The sequence below is a fragment of the Emys orbicularis genome, chromosome 4, assembly GCF_028017835.1.
Source record: "Emys orbicularis isolate rEmyOrb1 chromosome 4, rEmyOrb1.hap1, whole genome shotgun sequence".
Classification (NCBI taxonomy): domain Eukaryota; kingdom Metazoa; phylum Chordata; order Testudines; family Emydidae; genus Emys; species Emys orbicularis.
The window spans coordinates 151,953,725-151,979,449 of NC_088686.1; the positions used below are offsets into that span (position 1 = coordinate 151,953,725).

At 64.3% G+C, this 25,725-nt stretch overlaps 1 protein-coding gene across 1 annotated transcript; it reads right to left on the reverse strand.

Annotated features, from left to right (window-relative positions):
- PLEKHG3 (pleckstrin homology and RhoGEF domain containing G3) lies at positions 1-25,081 on the reverse strand. Its single transcript, XM_065403440.1, has 18 exons — positions 25,018-25,081; positions 20,752-21,116; positions 19,985-20,085; positions 18,635-18,704; positions 17,476-17,522; positions 16,799-16,949; positions 16,163-16,294; positions 15,576-15,758; positions 14,926-15,018; positions 14,680-14,766; positions 13,660-13,693; positions 12,433-12,537; positions 6,714-6,752; positions 5,943-6,037; positions 4,071-4,370; positions 3,415-3,495; positions 1,086-2,397; positions 1-800 (listed from the first exon to the last, which is right to left on the reverse strand). Exons 1-18 carry the CDS (start codon positions 25,079-25,081, stop codon positions 1-3), a joined length of 4,059 nt encoding a protein of 1,352 aa, XP_065259512.1.
- Positions 25,082-25,725: the final 644 nt, after the last annotated feature.

The window sequence follows — 25,725 nt, forward strand, 5'->3', positions numbered from 1 at the left end:
TCAACTGGCAGAGTTCAGGGTCTGGAACTTCTCCCGCAGGCTCCTCACGCGGCCGTGCTGGCCGGCGGCCGCCTGCTCCCAGCCCGCAGCCTGGCTGGGCTCGGGGGCCGGGCCCTCCTCCAGCCGCCGGTACTCATCCGACTCCTGGTAGGCCTTGCAGCGCTCCGCCACGGCCTTGAGCGAGATCCGCTCCCGCGAGGTGGGCGAGCGGATCTGCACGTAGCTGGCGGCATCGGGCGGCTCCTCGGGGGCAGGTGGGTCCCCGCCACACGGCACCTTCTCCAGCACGATGACCCGCTGGTCGCCCAGCATGGCCTCTGCGGTGATGCGCAGTGAGCCAGCGCTCTGGTTCCTCTGGCGTTGCCGGGCGCTGGGGTCTGGGCTCTCCTCAGTGCTCCGGTCCCTCCCGGGGCTCTTCTCCAGCCCGCGCCAGCCCTCCTGTCCCAGGACGCCTCCCGGCAGCTCGGCCACCATCTTCTCCGGCGCCGACCGGCTCCTGTTGACTGGGGGGGGGCGGCGTGGGCCGGGGAAGGCCGTGCCGAAGGAGTACCTGGAGCGCAGCTCCCGCACGTCGGGCCAGGTGAACGTCTCCGCCATAATGGGGCTGAGTGGGCTGCAGGACGAGGGGCCGGGCGAGGTGCCACTGCCGGGCGAGGTGGGGCAGGAGGGGCTGTAGGAGAAGCACTTGGGCGACTTGTCCTGCGAGGAGACGGTGGCAGAGAGCGGTGTGCGGGGGCTGTACTCCTGCAGCACCACCTGCTCAAAGGCCGCGAGAGACAGCGCCGGCTTCTTCCGCGGGTCTGGGGGGAAATCACATGTGCTGGTGAGCGGAGGGGCCAGAGCCGGGGGCACCTGCCTTCCCTGCCCTGTCCCAGCCCTGGGAAGTCTGGCCAGCTCCGTGCCAGCCCTCCTACCCAGCCCCACAGCCCACCAAGCCTTCCCTGTCCCATGCCAGCCCTCCTACCCAGCCCCACGGCCCACGGCGCCTTCCCTGCCCTGTGCCAGCCCTCCTGCCTGGCCTCACGGAGCCTTCCCTGCCCTGTGCCAGCCCTCCTACCCAGCCCCACGGACCGGGGAGCACCCACCTGTGCTTCTCTTCACCTCCTGGTGCCCATCACGCGGGGGGGACGCAGCGCAGCTCCTCAGCTCCTCCAGGTTGGCAAGCCGCCTGTGCCCGGCTGGCTGGCGGTTCCTGAGGCGCAGGCTGTACTGGCGCGCCAGCTGGTACACTTTGTTCTTCAGGTGCTCGCTCAGCTCTGCCTCCGAGAGCGGCGGGACCCGGGGGCGCGGCTTGGCGGGGTGGCCCAGTTCCTGCGCCAGTCTCTGCAGCTGGCCGGCCAGCCTGGCGGGCCCCGCTCGCTCCGTGGGGGACCGGCTCTCGGGCGAGGGCCCGGCTGACTCCTCCGCGATGGCGCTCAGCTCGTCGTCCTCCAGGATGAGCAGCGGCTCGTGCAGGTCCAAGCCGTTCTCCTGGCTCCTGCCTAGGGGCCACGCGGTGGTGGCGCCAGCTGTGCCCTCCCCGCTGCCCCTCTCCAGGCAGGGCTGGCCGGCGCTCAGCTTCTCCATGCCCTCCCACACCTTGATCATCTCGGCGGGCGGGCGGAACTCCTCCTCGGCGACGGGGGTGCTGGGCTCGGCCCTGGGCCCGGCGGTGGGGACGCCCGCCAGCACCCAGGCGGCTGTCCGCCCGCCGCTCCCCGCGCCGCCCGCTCCCCGCCTGGCGTCGGCGTGCTGCTCCGGCGGCGGGGGTGGGAGGCTGTTGAGGCGGCAGACCGAGTTCCTCACCAGCCCCTTGGGGATGTAGGAGAGGCTCTCCCGGCGCCGGATGCTGAAGCCGGCGTCGCGGTGCTCCGCGCACTCGTAGTAGCTCTTGATTTTGTCCAGCAGCAGCCGGTCCCGCTGGGAGAGCATGGACTCTTTCCTGTGGCAGGGGGTGCGCTCGGGCTCCAAGGGGCCAGGCGAAGCGGCCCCGCTGCGGGTGGAGCCTGGCGGCGAGACGCGGCCCTGGGAGTTGGCGGCGCTGCCGCGGCCCTGCCCCTTCTCGCTGCCCTCCAGGCTCAGCACGCTGCTGCTCCGGCTGACCAGCCTGGGCGTCAGGAAGCCCCCGGGCCGGCCCTCCTCCAGCGCCAGGCTGCTGCGCCGTGAGAAGCTGCTGGCGAACATCTCGGCGATGAGGCTGGCGTGGTCCAGCACGGACGGGGGCAGAATGCTCCTCGCCCTGGTCTCCTCCTCCTCCTCCTCCTCCTCGCTGCTCAGGGCTTTGAGGTCCTCCGTGTTCTCCGCCGTGGCCAGGCTCTGCTCCATTGCCCTCTGCTGGGCCGGCTCGGGGGCGCTCGCGGCCTCAGGGGACTCCTCTGGGCGCTCTTCCTCGGGGAGCTCACTGGGTTCCGGGGCAGCCTGCGGGGCAGCATGGAGAGTGAGTGGAGGCGTGTGCTTCCCCAAACAGCAGCCCGCCCACCCTGACCCAGCGCCCGACGCACCATCCCTGGGGCGCTGGCTCGTCTTCTCCAGGGCGGGAAGGAGCCCGGGATTCCTGCAGATTCTGAGGCACAGGGGAATTGCCGGGCTGGTGCCCCAGCTCTGACCCCAGCCCGTGCCAGAAGTAGGACCCCCCGCGGCAGCTGCTGGGAGATAATCGGCCTTCACATAGATCTCATGCCCCAATGTTTGAAGCACTCGCTGCTGTCTTACACTGCACATTGATCGCCATACAAGTGTCCAATGTTTTTTTTCTCATCTTGCTCAGCTCCTGGCCCTCCCCCAACCTTCCTGTGGCAGGGAGTTCCACAGGCTGATCACCCGTTGGGTGAAAAGGGGGTTAATTGCCTTTCACTGGTTATCAAGTTACCATTTTTGATTTCTTTCAATGCCCCCTTGAAGGAAGCCAAGAAGGGGTCTTCTCCTTCAGAGGTACGGGGCAGGCTGGCTGGAGACAGACTCGGCAACTCCCACCCATCAGCCAGGGAAAAGGAAGGGGATGTTGGCTAGTGGCAAGAGATGCACTAGGAGTCAGGTTCTATCCCTGGCTCTGGTGGTTAGAGCAGGGGGCTGGGAGCCAGGACTCCTGGGTTCTATCCCTGGCCCTGGGAGGGGAATGGGGTCTGGTGGTTAAAGCACAGGGCTGGGAGTCAGGACTCCTGGGTTCTAGCCCCAGGTTTAGGGAGCCACTGTGAGCAGTGGTAAGAGCAGAGGACAAGAAGACGACTGGGTCCTGGTGCTGTCGCTCTCTCGCTGCATCATCCCACCTCATTGTGCCTCAGTTTCCCAATCTACAGCAGTCCAACTACCTGGCAGGGCGGTGTTGGGTGAACAGGCCCTTGCAGTGGGCTGTGAAATTCACAGGCGGAAGGTGCTATAGTGAAGGATAATGGGAGGGGTGGCCCATTCACCCCCATGGGGTCGTCTCTCACTCACCTCCAGGATGGCCGAGGCTGTCTCTGCACTGCGACGGTTCTCGGGATTCCCTGGCTCCTGGCTTCCCTTGGGCCCCTTGCCCTGAAACACAGTAAAGGGGACACGTTACACCGCTGGGCCACGGCTCAGACAGCCATGGTGGCACCGTGCCGGCCCGAGGGACGAGAACCTCAGAGCAGCAGCCCAATTCCGACCCGGTCAAGCACCAGCGTCCTCCAGCGCAACGTCCTAGAGGTCTTGGTTCTGGCACTAGAGCTGTGGAGCGAGATCCGCCGGCCAGCCCCAGACGGGTTCCGATGTCAGAGCTCCCAGCAGAGACCTGGCACTGTTCAGATCGACTGCACGTCGCCTTCCTGCTCCAAGGGAACCGGACCAGCTTCCCCACGGGAGAGATGGGCCGACCGAGGGGGCCGCCTCTGGCATGCCAGCCAGCCATGAGTGGGGTTAGATGGGGGGGGGTTGCAAAGCATGCTGGGAGTCACAGCGGCCACTCCGTCAGGTCAGTGAAGGGTTAATAGCTCCAATCCAGCCGGGGGTGCTGATCAGCCTGCCCCGAGCAGGGCGGCAGGTGGGAGATCGAGGAGAGCAGGGGGGGCAGGCAGTCCCGAGCCATGCGCCAGGCCAGCATGCAAGAGGGGGTTGGAGAGACACCTCACCGTGCGGCCCCGGGAGAAAAGCAAAGCGTTGGCCCGACAGTGCCAGCCGTGCAGCGCCGCCAGCAGGAAGCTCGCAAAGTCAGCTACCTCCTCCTCCGGCCCAGCTTCCTTCTCACGGCTGTCACTCACAGCCAGCTCCTCCAGCGAGCCCTGCCCCAGGGCCTGCTCTTCCTCCTTCCCCATGGCTGCTTCCTCCTCCTCCTCCTCTGCGCCCCCCTTGCCCTCAGCCGGCTGCCAAGTGCTGCCTGGGAGCTGCAAGGGCGCCCCGGCCTCCAGGAGGGCTCCGGTGCTGTCGGCGTGCTGTTCAGGGGACAAACAAGGGCTCCCTTTAGGGCCACCTCATCCCTGGGCGCCGGAGCTGCTGGCGGGGCCCCGACAGGGCCAGTCGTGGTGTGTCCCCCCACCAGCCCCTGTCCTGATTCCATGTGACTGCAAAAAGCTGGGGGCCACTAGGCCATGCGTGCTGGGGCACAAGCGCGTGGGTGTGAACGTACGTGTGACTGGCAAAGGGGGGCTGCGTGCGTGCGATGCACATACAGTGTTCGAGGAAGCCCGGGCTGCACAGAAACATCGCGGCAAGACCCCCCCAACGCCCACTGCTACTCAGCCCCTCCGCGCCCTCCCACCGCCCCCAGGCTCAGGTGGGCTTCCAGAGCTTTGACGCAGTCGACATGACATTCTGCTAGGAAAGCCGGAGAAATGTGGGCTCGGCCGAACTACCATGAAGTGGATACAAAATTGGTTAAACAACGGCAGACAAAGAGTGACTCTTAATGGAATGATGTCAGATTGGAGGGAGGTCTCCAGCGGGGTTCCATGGGGCTCTGTTCCGGGTCCGGTGGAGTTTCTGACCTGGATGTAGACCTGACCAAGGCTGCAGATGACACAGAGCTGGGGAGGTTACCCACACTTGGGAAAACAGAGCTAAATTCAGAGGGATCTTGATAAATTGGAGAACTGGGCTATAGGCAACAAAATGAAATTCAACAAAGACAAATAGGAGGTGTTGCACTTAGGGAAGAAAAACCAAATGCACAAACACAGAATGGGGGGAACTGTCCTGGCAGCAGCATTGCTGAGAAGGATCTGGGAGTTGTGGTGGATCACAACCAAAACATGCGCCAGCAATGCGATGCAGTTGCAAAAAAGCAAATGCAATTTTAGGTTGCAGTAACAGAGGTGTAGCATGCAAGTCATGGGAGGTGATAGTACCGCTCTACACGGCATTGGTTAGGCCTCAGCTGGAGTAGTGTGTCCAATGTTGGTCACCAACATATAGAAAGGATGTAGAGAGACTGGGAAGGACCCAGAAGCAAGTGACAAAGATGATCACAGGAATGGAATGCAAGTCATACGAGCAAAGGCTGAAGGAACTGGGTACGTGTAGTTCGGAAAAGAGGAGATGAAGAGGGGACATCATAGTGGTCTTCAAATACTTGAAAGGCTGCCATAAAAAAAGATGGAGAAAAGTTTCCCTCTCTTGCCACAGAGGCAGGACAAGAGGCGATGGGTTCAAACTACAGCACTGCAGATTTAGATTAAATCTCAGGAAAAGCTTCCTAACGACAAGAAGAGGAGGACAATGGAACAGACCTGCCTAGGCAGGTCGAGGAAGCTCCTTCACTGGAGGTTTTCAGAAGGCGGCTGGATAACCAGCGGTCTTGGATGGCTTAGACAACAAATCCTGCATCTTGGCAGGGGCTAGGCTAGATGACCCTTGCGGTCCCGTCTCACCTTGTGGCTCTATGATCTTACCTTCAGTCCTGCTGCCGCATTCCCAGCGCATGGAAGAGAGAAGACAGGCGATTAGCAAAGGGGTCACCGTGCACCGGGGCCACAGCAACGTGAGGGGAGCAGGCGGAGGCGCATCACCCCAATGCCGCCCCTCCCTGGCAGAACGAGCTGCAGGGGGCCGAGGGCGGTGAGGCTGGGCTGGCTGCCGAACGCCCGGATTGTGGTGTTGGGAGCTGACGTGTGAGCAGGGAAGGTTAGAGCAGCTGCCTGGGGGGGCCAGACTGGGGCTGGGTGGCTGGTCCCTTTGTGCCAGCAGAGACTCAGCTTCCGGGGGCAGAGTGTGGCGCCCGCAGGCCCCTCAACGCCACGGAGCAGTGGGGACCCCCCCCACAGCCGGGGGAGGCCAGCATGCTGGGGTGAGGGCATCGAGTCCTGCTCCCCCAGGGCACCACACAGGGTGAGCTAGGCGGTGCTACAGGAATGGCTTGGCAGTGCCACAAATGGCCCGGGGGAGGGGGGGGCAGGGGCGTCATTGTAATGACCATATAAAGCAGGAGTTCTCAAACTGGGGGTCAGGACCCCTCACGGAGTCACAAGGTTATTATATGGGGGGGGTCACGAGCTGTCAGCCTGCATCCCAAACCCCGCTTTGCCTCCAGCATTTATAATGGTGTTAAATATATAAAAAAGTGTTTTTAATTTATAAGGTGTTTTTAATTTATTCACTCAGGGGGTCCCCAGTACAAAAGTTTGAGAGCCACTGATATAAAGGCAGATGGGGCAGTTCGTCTGGTCAGGCGCGCTGGGCCCCAGCCAGCCGGCTGGCCAAGCAGGGAGGGCTGAGCTCTGCCCAGCCCAAAGCGGGTGCGGGGGGGAGTGGGGGAGGTGTCATCCCGGGGACTCGCTCACCTTTCTCACCCAGCTGCTTGACAATCTGCTTGGCAGGCTCTGTGGGGAAAACAGCAAGTGAGAGGCCTGCCAGTTGTACCCTGCCCCCCGGCGATGCGACCGACAGGTGTGGGGCAGGCCCGGCCCCCCCGGGCTCGCAGCTGGGAGACGTCTGCTTTCTGCCCAGCCCCGGATCCCGCGGGGCCCGGGCGCCACCCAAGCCCAGCGCAGTCCCAGGGCACCGGGAACGCGCTTCTCCAACGCCGCGGCTCCTCCACCACCGCCTCCCGCTCCTGGAAAGCGGGGCCCCAGGGCAGCCCATCTGCCACCCGACGGCCCCTCCCGCCCGCCGCGGGGGGCTGGAGAGGTGCGTTCGCCAGGCCCCCTCGCCGCATCCCTGTGATTGGCCCCAAGAGCACCATGTGCCAGGAATCACCAAGCCCAGAGCACCGCAGCTCCCATCCCCACACCACACTGTGCCCCAGGCTGTAGAGGGGAGCTCGCACCAGACTTCCTGCGGCCTGCGCGCCCCGACCCCACACCGCCATGCAGTCCGTCCGGGAGCTTCTCCCTGCGGCGCCGGAGGTGGAAGGGCTCTGAGGACAGGACAGATGCAGCCCTTAGAGCCAATGCAGCTCTCCAACCGGCTGTGTGCCCTGCACCCCCTGGCCTGGCACTGCCCAGCACCCCCTGGCCTGGCACTGCCCAGCACCCCGAGACACAGCTGTCCCACCCATTGCCATGCTAGTCCTGCCACCTGTGTATCTGGCGTGGCACTGGCTGCAGGGCACTGACCATGTCCCCCCAGGATGCTCTATAGCTGGCCACGTGCTATGCCTGCCCCACGGCTAGCCCCAAAGCAGCCCTGCTGATGGGGGCTTGCCCTGCCCACCCAGGGCCACAGTCCCAGAACTCCAAGGCTTCAGCAAGGTGGCCCTGGCTGGATCTGCGACAACCCAGTGAGAGGGGCAGGGCCTGGGAGCCAGCCCGGCAGCGCCCCCACCCCATCCGCCCCCGCAGTACTGCAGGGGAGAGAGACCTGGCCGGGCAGCTCTGGTGCGGGGACAAGCAGAATGGGGCCATTTCTCAGCCTCTGCAGGGAAGGGGGGGGGAGAACCCCTCCAGAGCCAGCGACCCCACGGGGGAGGGACCCTGCCTGCTCTCCTGGCGGCCACAGGGAGGTGGTGCCTTCATAGGGCCCTGGGCCCGGCTAGTGTGCACAGAGCCAGCAGTCAGAGGGTGGCTGGTGCCAGCTTCGATCCCAGAACGGGGGACACGTGGGAATGAGGGAGCCCTGAGCCCTGGTCCCTACAGATGCACAGCTCTGTCGGCCCATGGCAGGCAGGGCACCGCGCCAGCCTTTGGACAGCCAATCCGATTGGCTGGCGGGTGGAGGCGGGGGATGGTTTGCCGATGGACCCCGTTGTTTGCCCAAGGCTCTGACAGCCAGGATAGGGTCTTGAACTTTGCCCTCCTGGCCGGGCAGGGAGGCAGCAGTCTGATTGCATGCAAAGGGGATGCGTGGGGGTCATCCTGGCTAGCTCCGCCCCGGTGGGGAATTCCCACCACTGGGAACGGAGGCCACCACGGAGTGGGCAAAGAGAGGCCACTGCTCAGGGAGCCAGGCAATCTGCCCTCCAGCACCGGGAACAGAACCCAGGAGTCCTGAGTCTCACCCTTCGACTGCCAGCAAATAGCTGTGAAACCCACCGGCAAAGGGTCTCTCCCTCATGCTGGTCCACACAGAGGATGACAACCTTCTACTGCTGCAAGTTACTCTGTGAGCTCAAGCAGCAGAGTTCTGGGGGGTGGAGCTAAAGGTTCCAACCCTGCTGATGACCCCTGGCGGTCAACTTGATGATGCCGCAGGATGGAACTGGTGTTTTTTTCAGTTTGCGTTTGTGCAGACTAAGGAATTACATGCAAAGAGCTATGTTAAAGGAAAGTTGCAGCTGCAGCGTCAAACACTCACATTAGGAAATGCCAGAACTAAGGCTGCCTCTATCACCTTAACTCTGCCTCTTGTGCAAGTATGCATTAGGACAGTCAAAATATACTAGGCTTTTCCTGCCTCATCAGTGCACCGGATAGGCCCTGCTCTGGGGAAGGAGCAGGGCTGTGCAGTGCAGGAGGCTGTTGTCTGTAGGACCCTGCCTCATTGGTTGCAGAAGCTGGAAGGGGCACAGTGAATGAGGCAGGAGATGGCAGGAAGAGACAAGAGGGTCTCCTGGCTTGGGCAGTTGACTGTTGCCCTAGAGAATTGTCCAGAGTTCCTGTGTGACGCTGGGCAAAACATCCAAAAAACAGCATTTTCCCAGGTGGTCCCACTTTGTGTGTTCCTGTGACGAAGTAAGCATTTTTTCCATCATAATTTATGTGAATTGAGTGTCTCTCTGTTTCCCCTATGTGCTGCATGATTGACTAGGTGGGGGAAAAGGTTGTTTACTCTTTGCAGAGATCCAGGTGTGACTGACACCTGGCTGTCTGGGCCTGGGGGCCATGCCACGGAGAGTCCCAGAAACAGTTGCCCGGATTTTGGCACCTAGAGACCATGGAAGGCCCCCCTGTGCAGGAAGCCAGCCAGGTGGGACCAGCTGGAGAACAAAGGGCTGGGGGGAGGGCCAGGTACAGTCACCCCTCCGCCCTCCAGAGCCTGGGAACAGGCTGCTGTGACGCTGCACCCCATATTCTTCACAACGCTATTATCATCATGTGATGATGACAATCACAATGTATTCTATGCAAGATAAGTCATGTGAGGTGTCATTGGAAAGGTTAGGATTTGCTGAATATGATTATCCTATTCGTATGCATGTATCATTTTTTGTATCTGAAGTTAGGAATATTGACTATGTATCCGTATTTCAAATTGTTTACAACTGGGGAATGCCCACTAGACAAAGATACTTTCATTCTGAAAAGCTGGGTGGGGAAGGGCCATTAGGGAAAACAATCGGGCTTAGGAGAAGCTTATCTCCCACCTGGGCGCCTTCCTGAGGATGCTACAGCCAGCCTCCCAGTTATGGCTACAGAGACACGTGACCAGGTCAACCTGGTGCTGGATTCCATATTGGGATATCAGTATTTTTCCCCTGACTGGAGTGGGAACCAAGCTTTGAAACAAAGGGTTCCCACCCTATGCAAAAGCTATTTAAGGCAGGGGAGTGACATCATCATGGTTCTTCACTGACTCCCCACCCAAGAGGGCTCCTGGAAACACCTGAGGAACAAAGACTGAACTGGGGGAAGTGCTGGACCCAGGCTAAAGGGTATGAAAGACCTGGGGATTCCAAGCTGTAAGCAAGTGCAGCTTGTGCCTTAAGAATCTGCAGCCTGCTTGTATCATTTCTTAAGGTGAGGATCTGCTATTCAGATCCAATCTCTTTAGTATATTAAGCTTAGTTGGCGTGTTTTGTTTAGTTGCTAGGTAATCTGCTTTGATCCGCTTGCTATCACTTATAATCATTTAAAAGCTCTCTTTTGTAGTTAATAAACTTGTTTTTGCTTTGTCTAAAACCAGTGTGTGGGAGTCGTAACTCGGGGCAGAAAGCTGTTGTATATTCTTCTCCACATTGAGGGAGGGGGAGAATTTCATGAGCTTACGCTGTACAGTTCTCTGTGCAGCACGAGACGGTATAATTTTGGGTTTACACTCCAGAGGGGGTGAGTGCCTGAGTCGCTGGGAAGTTCCTGAGCTGGAGTCTTTCCATGCAGAGCTGATCAGAGTGTCTGCATGTAACTGCAGCTGGGCGCGTCCCTACCCGTATGTGTGCTGGTGAAAGTGCAGGCTGGAGGGCTCTGTAGCTTGTTACAGCAGCATAGTGAGAGAGGGAGCCCAGGCTGGTGGGTCAGGCAGGCTCAGTGGTACCCCAGTTCCAGGTGGCACCCCGGGGGAACCCGTCACACCTGCTGCTGGGCAGGGGCCCCCTAAGAGAAAGGTCCAGGCGATCCCCGCGCAATGGGTGTGAATCCCAGAGCAGCACAGATGGTGGGGAGGACAGACGCTTTGCTGGGCGGGTTCACAACTACGGGCGGACAGCCATGGAACGCTGGGGCTCCGGATTCCTGGGTTCCATTCAAGCCAGCCAATGGCGGTAGAGAGGACAGCTACTCTCTGATGCAGGGACAAACACCCCTGGCTGGAGGCAGGTGGGGAAAGGCGACCCTGGTCCCTGCGGCTCAGCCAGGGGCCTGACAGACACACACCCCTGTCACCCTGAACATGGGCTCACAGGACAGGTGGGAAAGAGAGCGTACCTGGGGGTTGCTTCCCCTCCCCCAGCATCACCTCTATCTGGCCTGAGCTAGCCAGCCATGCCCGCGCCTCCACCACACGCGAGGAAGAGGAGGAGATCTAGGCATAGGCACAGTAGTGCTCGCAGCCCAGAGCTCTCCTCCCCTGCTAGAAGGCCAGAGCCCCCAGGAGAGCGGCAAGCGCCCAGGGCCGAGCTGCAGGCCCCTCCGAGACACGGGACGCTGACGAAGTTCACCCAGCCTAGCAGAGGAGGCAGGGCTGCCCTGGGCCCGACAGCAGCCAAGGTGGCCGGGGGTCCAGCCGCACCGTCAGGGACAGCGGATCAATCTGAGCACGTCTCCCAACCGGCCACGCAGCTTCTGTGCTAGGAGGATGCTGAGGACAGAGCAGGACAGTCACCTCCGTGATCTGACCCGGAGAAGGACGGGTGGGTATAGGGCCCATCCTGGACGGATACCAGGGCTGGATCCTCAGGGACCAGCTACCGCCAGGCAAGGCCATACAACAGCCCCCATCACAGCCAGCGCTGACAGCTCGCCCGACAGCGACCCCAGGGGGAAGGACGGGCAGGGGCTGGCTGCAGGCTGGGACACAAAGACCCCCACATCTCCGGTGCCCCCATGGGCGCTGGCCTGAGCCAGCTGGAGGGGACTCAACCCCAAACTGTCCAGCGCTTGCCCTGCACCCGGACGATCCAGTCCCGCCCTCACCCCCGCAGAGCAGCAGGGAGCGAGTCAGCCACCTGCCCACTCTCTGTGCGGGCACAGCCCAGCCGTACACCCCCTCAGCCCGGCTTCCGGGCCATCACTCCAGCCAGTGCCAGGGGGACCACGCCGATCCGGTGCCCTTTCACCGTCGCTGCCTACAGGTTTTCACATCGGAGAGATTCACGGATCGGGGAGCAGAGGGGGCTGGTTCCCGGCAGGGGAGGAAGGAAACTGGCAGCAGCTTGAGCTCCCTGTGTAAGTAGCATCTCGGGGTTTGTGCCAGGCACTGCGCTCCCCTTTGGGCTTGGCAGGGAGGGTGGCATGTGCACTCACCGGCCAGGCCGACCTAGGAGGGTGGATCTAATCACCTACACGGCTGCTTCCCCAGTGGCGGCGGACAGGTGCTTGTGACAGCGTCCCTCCGAGCCATCAACGCGCACTGCTCCTCTGCCAGGCCCCTCTAGCTCAGGGCCTGCCAGGGACCCCTGCTTCCATCAGCCTCCAGGGGCAGACCACTGAACGGGCCCTTCTCTGCCCTGCCAACTGCCCCATGCAGGAGGCAGCGACTGGCTCAGGTGGTGGGCGGCCATCCTGTCCCATGCTCCCAATCCCCAGGGCGACCAGCCGTTGGGTAGCGCCAGCAGCCGCCCGCAGTGGTGCCATGCACGCCCTGGAAAACCTGGGCTGTGCCGGGAGAGACAGCCACATGGGCGTTAGTCACCAAGCTGTCTAAGCCGGGCATGCCAAGGCCCCGTCTGGTTGCACCCTCCCTTCTTACCCGACTGCCGGCGCCCCTGCCGTGCCTGCGGGGGCACCTCGTCCATGGGCTGGCACGACTTCGCTTTCTTCAGCCGCTCCGGGCTGTATCTGTAGCAAGCGGGGTCTGAAAGGGGCAGAGGAGTGCGGGTGAGCGCTTCTGCACCGCGCCAGAGCGAGCGGGGAGGACGGGGGGGACGTGTCCCGTCCCTCTGCAGAGCGCGTTAGAGCGAGCGGGGAGGACAGGGGGACGTGTCCCCGCCCCTCTGCAGCGCGCCAGAGCGAGCGGGGAGGGGACAGGGGGACGTGTCCCCGCCCCTCTGCAGCGCGCCAGAGCGAGCGGGGAGGGGACGGGGGGACGTGTCCCCGCCCCTCTGCAGCGCGCCAGAGCGAGCGGGGAGGGGACGGGGGGACGTGTCCCCGCCCCTCTGCAGCGCGCCAGAGCGAGCGGGGAGGACGGGGGGACGTGTCCCCGCCCCTCTGCAGCGCGCCAGAGCGAGCGGGGAGGACGGGGGGACGTGTCCCGCCCCTCTGCAGCGCGCCAGAGCGAGCGGGGAGGACGGGGGGACGTGTCCCGCCCCTCTGCAGCGCGCTAGAGCGAGCGGGGAGGGGACAGGGGGACGTGTCCCGCCCCTCTGCAGCGCGCCAGAGCGAGCGGGGAGGGGACAGGGGGACGTGTCCCGCCCCTCTGCACCGCGCCAGAGCGAGTGGGGAGAACGGGGGGACGTGTCCCCGCCCCTCTGCAGCGCGCCAGAGCGAGCGGGGAGGACGGGGGGACGTGTCCCGCCCCTCTGCAGCGCGCTAGAGCGAGCGGGGAGGACGGGGGGACGTGTCCCGCCCCTCTGCACTGCGCCAGAGCGAGCGGGGAGGACGGGGGGACGTGTCCCGTCCCTCTGCACCGCGCCAGAGCGAGCGCAGGGCGAGATGAGCCCCACGAGCCTAGCCCGGGCCTGGCACGCAGTCCTACCCCAGTGGCTGCCCCACAAACAGGCTTACGAGCCTGCCGCAGCCTGTGTGCTCACAGAGCCAGGTCCCACGGCTCAGGCACTAGGGACTGCCGTTAGACCCAAAAGCCCCCAGTTCGATCCCTGCAGCGCCCCTGCCAGGGTCATCATTCTATGGGGCACCGGCCTGGCCCAGCAGTGCAGGACTGACGTGCACAGCCACGGGACCCACCCCAGACAGAGGACCAGAGACATACACCCCACCTCCCGCCCCGCAGACAGACCGAGCTGGAGGGAGCACTTACGGGAGGAGTCCATTTCCAGGATCGCTTCCTTAGCCTAGGGGTGCAGAGATCAGTCGGTTAGCGAACAGGGAGGGCAGCGCAGTGGTGCCATGGGGGCAACAAAGTCAGAATTTTTCATAATGGTTTGTATGAGTACTGGGTGTGCCTCAGTTTCCCCTATGTGCTGCATGGTTAATTAGGTGGGGGTGGGGAGGTTGTTCGCTCTTTGCAGAGCTCCAGTGCAGACTGACACCTGGCTGTCCGGGGCCTGGGCCCCCCGTGCCATGGAGAGTCCCAGAAGACAATGGCCACTCCAATTGCCCGGACATTTAGCGCCTACCATGAGCATGGAGGGCCCAGCCTCCGCAGGAAGCCAGCCGGGTGTGACCAGCTGGGGAACACAGAGCTAGGGAGGAGGGCCAGGGGACAATGTTTGCCCGGGAAGATGGACAAAGGACTGAGGGATGTTAAGTGTGGGCTGCTGGAAGGAGAAGCTGGGGTGCTGGGACTGAGGAGGGGTCAGAGGGCTCTGCGCTGACCCAGATGGACTCGGCTGTAACTTTCCGTTCGCTATGTTAACTGAGGAGTCTTCCCCAAGTGTCCAATCCAGGTGGACTCGCTGCAGGGAGCTCACGGTGTGAAGCAGGGTGCTGAAGGCTCCGAGGTTCGGCCCCAGGAGGCGGTGAAGCCAGGGGCTCACCCCAGCGCGTGAGTGTGACCCTACGGGGGCGGACGCACTGGGACTGTTCCAGAGCTGGACGAGAACACCGGACCTGTGACACACGGCCGCCAGCGTGCCGGGGGGCTGCGTTCCCCATCCCTCTGCCCCACACGGGGTAGCTGTTGTTCCCTGCGCACTGGCACAGCCGGGCTGACCCCAAGCCCAGACCACACGCCCTCGGAAGCCAGCTGCTGGGGCTCGGCGTCAGGCCCTGTCTGCGTGGGCCCCAGGTCCGAGCGCTCGACTCCACGGGGGGATGGGGCCTCTGACCGGGGGGGTTGGGCCGGGGGCAGCAGGCGGGTGGCACTGGGGCACTTCACCTTCTGGGGGATGATGGCGTGGTGGTTCTCCAGAATGAGCCTCTTGATGTGGTGGGTCCAGACCCGCTTCTCCTCCACGCTCTTGGCCTGAGGCAAAGGACACATGATGACATGGGGCCGGGCACCGCACGTCACCCCTGAGAACCCAGCCCCCGCAACACCACTGGCTGGTCCCGTGCCCAGCCCTCCTCCCCCCGTTCCCAGCCAGCCCCTCCCTGCCCCGCATGGTGCCCAGCCCGTCCTCACCTGGATACTGTACTGCTGCTTGCTGTGCTTGTAGTGGGTGACGCTGAAGCACAGCGAGTCCCTGGTGCTCTCGATCAGCATCAAGGAGGAGCACTGGGGGGAGAGTGGCATCAGCAACCCAGGTATGACTCCGCTCCCAGGGGCCACGCCAACCCCTCCGGGGCTCCCGCTCCCCATGCCAGCACTGCTGCCCCCCTCCCGGCCCCAGCACCGCTGCGGCCAGCCCCCCCCCCCCCAGCACCGCTGCGGCCAGCCCCCCGGTGCTCCCCCGCCTGGCCCCAGCACCACTGCCGCCAACACCCCCGGGCTCCCCCTCCCCGCGCCAGCACCGCTGCTGCCAGCCCCCCCCCCCCAGCACCACTGCCACCAACACCCCCGGGCTCCCCCTCCCCACGCTGCCAGCAGCCCCCCTCCCCCCTAGGGGCTGCCCACCCCTCAGCGCTCCCCACCCCATGCTGCCAGCACCACTAGCCCCCGCAGGGGCTCCCCTCCTCACACCAGCAGCCCCCCGAGGCTCCCAGCCCAAGGACAGTGGGGTGGGAACAGGGAACAGGCAGGCCATGCCACCCAACTAGCTCGACCGGCTGCCGACAGTGTAGGGCACCACGGAGCCACGGGGGGTGGGGGGAACCATGGAGGGGGGGGGTTACCGGGATGTCGTTCTTGCAGACGAAGTGGTCGCCCCGTCTCTTGGTGATGAGCAGGGTGCGGTCGAAGAGGAAGAAGGTGCGCTCGTTGCGCACGCGGTGCACCCGGAAGGTGCCCTCCAGCACCAGCTCCCCGAAGGTCGTCAGATCCGGGCCCTTCCAGTGCAGCAGCAGGGACTGGATCTCCTGGGGGGGTTGGGGAGAGGCAGCCTCAGGTGGTGCTTTTCTCAAACCAGCCACACGCCCCCACAGATCCGCGAGGGGGTCTCAGCCCTGCTGCCCCCTGTCCTGGCACCACCGCTGGCCTTGGGCCCCTGCCAGCACCCAGCCGGGCTGCATCCCAGCTCCAGGGCACCGGGAGGCCATTTCTCTGAGCACAGGAACATGGGGCCAGGAGCAAAGGGTCCCCAGATGTGGCCGGGCCAGAGGCAGCGGCCGGGAGGGGCTCACTTCCACCTCCCACGGGGACCTTCGGGAAGCGCACGAGGCTCTCAGCTCCCAGCCGGTCCCACGGAGCCGCTCCCCGGATCGCGGTGCCGGGGGCTGCATTCACGCGGTCGGGGGCGGGACACACCCACACCAGCACTCACCTGCAGCCGCACAGCATGCTCGTGTCTGCGCTTCATGTCGTTGATGTACCAGGCCACGCAGGTCATGGTGTCGATGGCCTCCTCCACCACCTCGTAGCCGGCCTCCTCCAGGTCAAAGTGCTTCGCGATCTCCTGGGGGCACCACCCGGCATGAGGGCTCACTGCCCCGCTCCCACCACAGGCCCCGCTCCCTTTGCCCTCCCCAGGGGCGGGGCACCCAGGGCATGGGCAGGGCTGAGGGACACAGCGGTGGGGCTGCTCAACGGGCACCTTTAGGGTTCAGAGCGCAGCACTGCGGCTGGAGGGGATGCAGCGCGGGGCGGAAGGAAGGAAGGGGATTGCAGTGCTCCTGGAGAGGGGGCGGGCCTGTGACGCTACAGCGGTGGGGATGGGGGTGGGGGCAGGGGGCACCCTGCGGTGGGTGAGGGAGGAGGTGCCGAGGCGGTGATCGTGATGCGCACAGTAGAACGGGGTACCGCGTGGCAGGTGGGGTGCCACGCCACAATGCCCGTGCAGTGGGGGGTGTGGGAGAAGCGGGAGGCACCACAATGCCCGTGCAGTGGGGGGTGGGGGAGAGGCGGGAGGCACCACAATGCCGGTTCAGTGGGGGGGGGGGGCACGCACTCCCCCGTTTACCTGGAGCAGCAGGTGGTACTTGAGGATCCTCTGGACGGGCTTGAGCAGGTAGGAGCCCAGGGGCAGCACGTGGCCAATCTGTTCCTGGCGCTCGCGGAAGAATATAGCCTGGTGCTTGTTCCTCATGCACTCGGTCAAAGCCGCCACCGAGCTGCAGGGACCAGACACTGCGGTGAGGGGAGACGCACGTGGGAGAGGGGCCTGGCACGGCGCCCAGACACCACTGTGATGGGAGATGCCCCCCCCCACAGGGCAGGGGCCTGGCACGGCGCCCAGACACCACGGTGATGGGAGATGCCCCACTCACACGGGGCAGGCACCGGGCACAGCACCTGTACATTACAGTGAGGGATGCAAAGTACATCCACATGGCACATATAGGCCCAGGGGCAGAAACCAGCCCCACCCGCTCCTGTGCGTGGCGGGGCTGGCACACAGCCCCTTCTCCTCCCAGGCCACGGACTGAGGCACCTGCGATTGGGATGCTGGGAGAGCCTGCTGCACGAGGGGACACTGGCCCCTCCCAGCTCTGGCAGTGCCCCCATCTCAACCCCCCCCCCCAAATCTGGCAAGATCCCATCATCTGCTGCCAGAGCCAGGCCACCCCAACGTGGGGTGCAACCTCCCCACAGGCAGGAGTCCCTGCCCTAAGGATCCCCCGCCCCGTGCTCACTCACTTGGGGTAGTTGTTGCAGTACTGGGTGTAGATATCGAAATCCTGGCTCTGCAGGGGGAGGGGGGGGGAAGAGAGAGACCGTGAGTGAGGTCTACAGGGGGAGGCCCCCTCCCAGAGCGCTCTGCCCACACTCTAGCCCCAGGAGCTGCACCTAGGGTTGCCAACCCTCCCGGATTGGCCGGGAGTCTCCCGGAATCGATCTCCCGGTGGCGTCTGAAACCAATCCGGGAGATTTTAATAGGCCAAAGTCCGGTCAGCAATGCAGCGGGGCTAAGGCAGGCTCCTTACCTGTCCTGGCTCCACACGGCTCCTGGAAGCCCCTAGGCACAGCGGGGGGGTCTCCATGTGCTGCCCCTGTCCCAAACATTGACTCCGCAGCTCCCATTGGCCGGGAATTGTGGCCAATGGGAGCTGCCGGGGCGGTGCTTGCAGGCAGGGGCAGCGCACAGAGCCGCCTGGCTGCCCCTGAGCCTAGGAACCGGAGGGACAATCTGGTCACTTCCCGGGAGCTTCCCGAGGTAAGCGCCAGACAGAGCCTGCCCCCACTCCCTAAGCCCCTGCCCCAACACTGAGCCTCCTCCTGTACCCAAACTCCCGCCCAGAGCCTGCACCCCTCACCCCACCCCCAACCTCCTGCCCCAGCCCAGTGAAAGTGAGCGAGGGTAGGGGACAATGAGTGATGGAGGGGGTGGGGGCAGGGCCTCGGAGAAGGGGCGGGGCAGGGGGCGGGGCAAGGGTGTTTGGGTTTTTGCGATTAGACAGTTTGCAACCCTAGCTGCACCCCTCCCTGTGCCCAGCTGCAGCTGCCAGCGAGTGCTTACACTGGGCACTGCCCTCCCAGTATTCCACCTGCCTGGGCATCAGCATCCCGCAAAAGTGCCTCAGTGCTGCAAGCATCCCCAAAGTGCCCCAGCCAGTCCCCCAGCTCGGTTGGCACCGCAAGCTCCCCCACCCCCACCCTTGCCAAGCTAGGGCCGTCCCATGAAATCCATCAGGGCCATGTGCTGTGCCAGGCGTGGGAGCTGGGAGACGCTCACATGCCAGGATGACAGGTGCTAGCACTAAGCCCTGAGTACACCAGTTCGCCTGGCGCAGGACGATGCCATGGGCCATCTCGCCAGCCGCTCACCACTGCGTGCCACCTCCAGAGCCCCCCTTACCCTGTCCACGAAGCATCTGGCCACGGCCACGGGGTTGCTGTCACAGCTGTCCAGGTCCTGCAGCAGCTCGCTGGGCAGAAAGAGAGACTGTCAGTCATGTAGGACCTGCCAAGAGCACACATGCTCCGGGCGACCCACAGGCCGGGCCTGCCAAGCACGCGTGTTCTCCAGGGGACACACGGGCCAGGCATGTGCTGCATGCATGTAAGGCATGTGCCCCGCCACTCCCAGCACACAAACCCCCAAGCAGAGGGCAGGCAGCAGAGCATGCAGTGTGCCCGGCGTGGTACCCACCTGCAGGGCAGGGCCCCTTCCAGTGCCGGCAGGGTTTGAAAACAAAGCAAGTGTTACGAGAGGAGACGCACGCACTGGCTGCCCCCTCTCCCCGGGGCCCTGGCCTGCCCGGCTCTCAGTCACGCCGCCGGTGTTACAGTCGTTCCACACGGGCCCCAACCAGAGACCGCAAAGAGCTCAACGGACAGGCCCCCACCCCCACCGCGTTCTGCCCAAAGACTCTCGGCTGAGACAGCCTCAGTGCCAAGCCAAGGGAGATGGGGAGAGATACGGACCAGAGCCGCTCCTCCGCCCTCAGGCAGGCCAGGCCTGGGCCACCAGGGCGGCTCCCTCTGACACTGCTGTCCTAGGGCCGGGGAGCAGGTGGCAACAGCCTCTCCCCTCTGGAGACTGGCAACGAGATCCCCAGCTCACAAGTCAGAAATCTGTAGGTGGGGAGGAGGGAGGGGAAGAGCCCAGGGCTGGGATAACAGGGGCCACGGGTTGGGATTGATGGGCACCGGCAGAGCTGGGGGGGAGGGGAAGAGCCCAGGAGGCTCCTTAGGTGCCACAATTCCTTTCTACTGAGCACTAACGCTGACTTCTCCAATTCTAGGGGGAAGCCCGTCCCGGGGCATTTACTCCACCGCCCCTTTGGAGAGTGGTGGGGGGGGAGGAGGTAGGGGGGGGGGCTGGAGGAGGTGGGGGGGGGTGTTAATGGAGGGGGTCAGGGGGACTAGGCTGGAGCAGGTTGGAGGTTAGAGGAGGCCAGGCCAGAGCGGGTCAGGGACGGAGAGGGCAGGGGTTATGGGGGACAGGAATGAAGGGCGTCAGGCGCCAGATGGAGGGGGGTGGGGTTACAAGGGTTACGGGGGTCAGGCCGGAGCAGGCGGGGGACAGGGGTTACAGGGGTCAGGCCAGAGCAGGAATGAAGGGGGGTCAGGCCGGAGCAGATGGGGGGCAGGGATAGAGGGGGCTGGGGTTACAGGGGTTGGGCAGGAGCAGGCGGGGGGCAAGGACAGCGGGGGCGGAATTACGGGGGGCGGGACAGAGCAGGCAGTTCTGGGCCCAGCTCACCTGTTGAGTTCGTAGATATCCTCGATGTTCCCAAACAGCGCGCTGACCTGCTCCGGCCGCAGCAGCTCCTCCTCGGTGTCGATGATCTTCCCCAGGTAGTCCTGCCAGGCGCACACAGTGAGCCACGGCGCGGGCCAGCGAGCAGAGAGGTGCTGTCGTGCGGCCAGGGGCCCCCCCAGCCCTCCCCTCCCGTCAGAGCCATCAAGAGCTGCTTCCCCAAGGCCAAGCTGGCTCCATTCGGTGGTGGGAGGAGGGCTCAGGTCCCCCATCCCCGTCCTGCTGCCACAGGCAGCGCCATCCCCCACGCTAGCCCAGCCGCCCTGGAGCCTGCCAGGGCAGAGCCAATGGGCCAAGGTCCCTGCGGGCGGCTTTATCCCCACAGAGCCCATCGACCCTGACAGCACCCCACCCCCCATTTCCATCCCCCCCAGTGCATGCTGGGAGCTCACCCCGCTAGCAGACCCCTCCCTGGAGAAGCCAGACCAGCAATATGGGGATGAAAGATGCCCCCTGACCTCCACCCCATGGGGCGTTTAGGGATACAGACCCAGCCGGACTGGCACTGTGCCATGCCCCTCCCAGCTGCTGGTACCAGCAGGGCTGACAGCACAGAGGAGCCAGAGATCCCAGGCGCCCCAGCTCCAGGGAGGATGGGGTCGGGGGAGCCATGCGGCGCCACACAGGGGCAGCAGGGGGTGCTGTTGTGCAGCGAGGGGGCCAGCCTGCGGCTCACGCCCAGCTGGGGGGCGTGGAGGGGGCCGACTCACCTCCACAATGCTGCGCAGGTCCCGCACGTATGTGCGCTCCGACTCCACGAGCTCCAGCACGACGCGCTCCAGGTAGCTCAGCTTGTGGTTGGCGCCAGCAGGGGCCCGGGGGCCGAAGGGCGAGAGGGAGCGGGAGCCCTTGAGGCCCAGCCAGCCCCCCGGCGAGGCGTTGTTGTTGCTGTTGTGCAGCTGGTTGACCCGCAGGGCGTCCCCCTCCCGGGCCGGCGCATGGCCGGGGGCCTTGTCCTGCCCCTCCATGGGCATCCGGCTCACTGGGCGCTCCGGGGGGTGCGCGCCCGCCACAGCGCAGACGGGCATCCTGTCATAGCTGCCGGGGCAGGGCAGTGCTGGCAGCCGGGGGGATTCTGGTGGGGGGAGAGGCAGCGTAGTTAGAGGGCAGGGCCCCACACACCAGGTCCCGCAGCCCTTCCTGCTCCCGACCCCATGCCATCGCCACAGCTGCAGACTCGGCCTGAGGAGTGGCTGGGGGGGAGCTTGGCCGGGGAGTGGCCGGACCCAGGTGGCCGGGGCAGGAGCAAATGCTTGGAGCCATGCTTCGACCCTGCGCCCACCTGGTCCCAGCCCCTCACGGCCGGGCGGTGCCAAAGCAGCCCAGGGCCAGGCCACCTCAGGGCACTGCTCGAGGCCCAGGAGCTAGTCTGACCAATGCTCCTCAGAGCTGGGCTGACAGACACAGCTGCCAGGCAGCCCAATACCGCAGGCCCTGGTCACGCCCAGGTCACGCCCATGGCCGCCCGTGTCAGGCTGCACAACTGCAGCCAGGATGGGGCACGGAGGGATGGGGGAAGGGCTCACAGCGCCAGGCTATGTGTTGTGTGGGTCAGACAGCTCAGCGCTGGCCCGGGGCCACCATGGCAACTGAACCCCAGGGGCAGGGAACCACCTCCGGGAGCCCCACGAGCAGGGTCCCGGACACCCAATCCCGCCAGTGGCTAGCATGGAGCGAGGCCCCTGCCCCCCACAGAAGGGGAAGGGCTGGGTCAGCGGGGGCAGGGTTCCCCCCTCACCCTGGAACTGCCCAGATGCATTTGCCTGGGGACACAGGCCCTTTGTTCTACACACGCATGGCAGCTGGCAGACACGGCCAGGGCCCCTGCCTCCCCAGTGGCTGGGGCCGGGCCACTCCCTCCCTACCACGGCCTGGGTGAGCCCCTGCTCCAGTCCCAGCCCCTGGCCCTGTGTTCCCCTGGCCAGGAGGGGCGCCACTGGCCTCGCCAGCACTCTCAGAGGTCCCTGCTTTCACTGAAAGAGAATCCAACCAGTCTCCAGCTACTCAACCTCCAAAACGTGCCCAACGCAGAGAGCCTGAGCCCATCGCTGGGGGGGAGGGGAGCTACCCCAGGTGTGACCGGTCCAGTGACACTGCCTGAGTCTGCGGAGAGCCTGAGCCCATCGCTGGGGGCGGGGGAGGGGAGCTACCCCAGGTGTGACCAGTCCAGCGACACTGCCTGAGTCTGCTGAGAGCCTGAGCCCATCGCTGGGGGCGGGGGAGGGGAGCTACCCCAGGTGTGACCGGTCCAGCGACACTGCCTGAGTCTGCCGAGAGTCTGAGCCCATTGCTGGGCAGGGCTGGAAGCGATAGGCCTCAGTCTCTCTGAGCTGTGCCCTGCCCTGTTCAGTTCACTGGGAGCGGACGGAGATGGCAGTGACAGAAGCTTGACGCTCACATTGTGACTCTTTCATTGCACATGGCAGCGCGGCAGGAAGGCTTCTGGGTTAGACAGCAACAGTCTATGAGGACACCTGGACCCTGCTGCCATCCACTGCCCCTTTCCTGCCTGAGAGACTGGCCAGGCCCTAGAGGAAAGGGGCTGGCACCACAGTCCCTGGCACCATGGCTCCCAACTCCCAGCCTGGCTGGTTTAGTCCTTACTGTTGGGGGACACGGGGAGATACTAGGAGATCTCACTGCCACGGGCGGGCAGTGCTTGAATGCCACACGGCGGGGCCATGGGACTCAACGCTCCCTCGATGGGGAAGGCAGCTCCAACTGGGAAAGTACCCGCCATGGGGCTGGCCAAGCAAGACTCAGCTCCCCGCTCGTGACCGCGACCGGGGGGGGGCAGCACTGCCTGGCTTCAAGGCATGGAAAATTGCAACCAAAACGTCCTCTGGCCCAAGTGGTTTAAATACCTCCAAGGAAGGGTCTGCAGGTCAGATCTGCCCTCGGTGACCCCTCTGCAGCCTGAGCAACCCCCGTGTAGCTCACCGGCTGCAGAGCGGCGTGCACAGGGAACCCAGGGTGGGAATTCCACCGGCAGTGCACTAGCAGGACTGGAATCCACCGTCCGTCAGCTGAGCTGGCTCTGCCGGGCTGCCAGGGGGAGGCAGATAGGCTCATGGGGGAGTGATCCCCATTTTCCACATGGGGAATGTGACACAGAGATTCAGGCTGAGCAGTTCTGGTGACACCTGGACACACCTGGGGCTGGACATTGGAAGTGCAGAGCCCCTGTCGTGCCTAGCGACTCCAGCAGGAGGGGGCCCAACACTCCTCGAAAGCGGGGTCCCCAGCGCCACCCATCAGGCGCCCAGAAATCTTGGGGTACCCAGATCAGTGTAAAACCTCTGGTCTAAGTGACACCAAGGTCACGAACGGGGCCAGGGGCAGAGCAGGACACAGACCTTCCAAGTCCCAGGACTTAACCGCAAGGCCAGCCGACTTCTACACACAGCCACGGAGTGACAACCATGCCACCACCCGCCCCTCCTCCCAGGGAGCGCCCAGGGAGCAAGCAGGGGCCCTTTTGCAAAGGGCAGCTGCACTGGTGGGCAAGTCCGTCCTCACTGGGCCAGATTCCTCAGCCTGGGCTGTGTAGACCAGGCCAAGAGATCCCCAACAGCGCCGCCGGCCTGAAAACAACCAACCATTTCCCATGTGCACAGCAGCAAAGAATCCCAGCAATTTCTGACACTGCAAAAAGGCCTTTCCCTCCCTGAGACACATGCAGAGTCCCACACAGCCCGACAGGCGCGCTCACAGCCCCACACAGCCCGACAGGTGCGCTCACAGCCCCACGCACAGCCCCACTCAGCCCGACAGGCGCCCTCACAGCCCCACGCACAGCCCCACGTGCATGCTCACAGCCCCACACAGAGTCCCACACAGCCCAACAGGTGCGCTCACAGCCGCTCACAGCCCCACAGGCGCGCTCACAGCCCCACACAGAGCCCCACGTGCGCGCTCACAGCCCCACACAGCCCGACAGGTGCGCTCACAGCCCCACGCACAGCCCCACATGCGCGCTCACAGCCCCTCAGGGGCTCTCACACATACAGTCTCACACTCAGACACACGCAGAGGCAGAGGCAGAGTCACACACACACACACACACACACACAGGTCTGACACAGACAGTCACAGGCACTCGCAGAGTCTCACACAGCTAGAGGTGCTCTCACAGATACACAGCCCCACAGGCGTTCTCACAGACAGTCTCACACACAGGTGCTCTCACAGACACACAGAGATGGCGACTGCCAGCTGGACAGAAAGTTACCCAGCTGCCCCAGAAGAACACCGAGCCGCCTGCAGGCTCAGAAACACCCGCCCAAAGATTAGACGCCTCTGAGAACCGGGTAGGGTGTCCAGACAGCAAGTGTGAAAAATTGGGACAGGGGGTGGGAGGTAATAGGAGCCTATATAAGAAAAAGACCCAAAAATCAGGACTGTCCCTATAAAATCGGGACATCTGGTCACCCTAGAACCGGGGCTCAGCACCGGAAACGCCTCCCAGCCCATCACCAGAGCACCAGGCCTGCAGCGCTAGAACAGACCAGCCAGGGGTCCAGCACCAAGTCCTGAGGTGGGGGGGAGAAGAAGGGTCCCCCCTAACCACCCCCTAATCTGAAGGTCAGGGAGACCCATGGGGTCGATCTAAAATTGCAGCCTGGCTGAAGGGGACCTGCTGCTCTCAGGCCCAGGCTGCGGGACCCTGCCCCCCCCCCCCCCCCACACACACACACAGCACTTAGCCATTCCCTCCCCCCACCCAGCAGGGCTCTACATTCTTTGCAGCGTGTGTAATCGGGATCACACCCTCCCTTCCCTCCCCCCCACCCCCCAACCGCTGGGCAGGGCAGGGCAGGCAGGCGTGTGGCTGCAGGCCTGCAACATTCAGGCTCCCTTTGGCAGCCAGCGACGCCCCACCGCTGTGCCTGCTATCTCCCCCGCACCCCCACGGCTTCCCTCCCCGAGGGCCGCACCCCAGGTCCAGACGCAGGGTCTCGGCCTCCCCCCCTTACCCCAGAGCTTGGAGATACAGACAGGGAACCAGGGCAGGCTGATCTCCTCCTCCCAGATGAACATGCCCGGTCCCAGCATGTGGGGTTGGGCCAGGGGACCGGCTGGGGGGAGCCCGCGCTGCCTTCCTGGGAGCGACCCGAGAGCGAGCGGGGCAGGGCGTGGAGGCGGCTGTCGTCAGACCTCACCTAGAGCCGCTCCTGCACAGGAAGGAGCGGCATGTCTGCGCCATGCCCACGGGAAACTCACCCGCTAGGGCCACCAGCCGTGCACAGCGGGGGCTGGGCCTGAGCCAGAGCCCACCAGCCTTGCCCACCTGCGCTCAGACCACGAAGGGACCCAACAAGTACGTCCCTACAGCTCCTCCCCCCCGACATACCCTCGGCAGCCCTGAAATGCAACCAGCTCTGGGGCGGAGGGCAGCCGCCAGGGGACCCATGGGGGTGGGGAGTGATTCCAGACCTGGCTGCCTGGGCACAGCACATAGGAAAGGCACCAGGGGATCAGGTGAAAGCGGCACCGGACGCCCATTGACCCCTCCAGGAGGGGGAAGGGCTGCGCTGACCCTGCAAGCGTATAGGGGGAAAGTTGGGGGTTCGGGGATCTGGGGGCCTGTTTCCGACCCATCGCAGGATCCGAGCGGCTTATAGGGAGCACGTTAACTTCCCCGGGGGGGGGGGGGGTGTCACAGCCCTGCTGCCACACTCTCA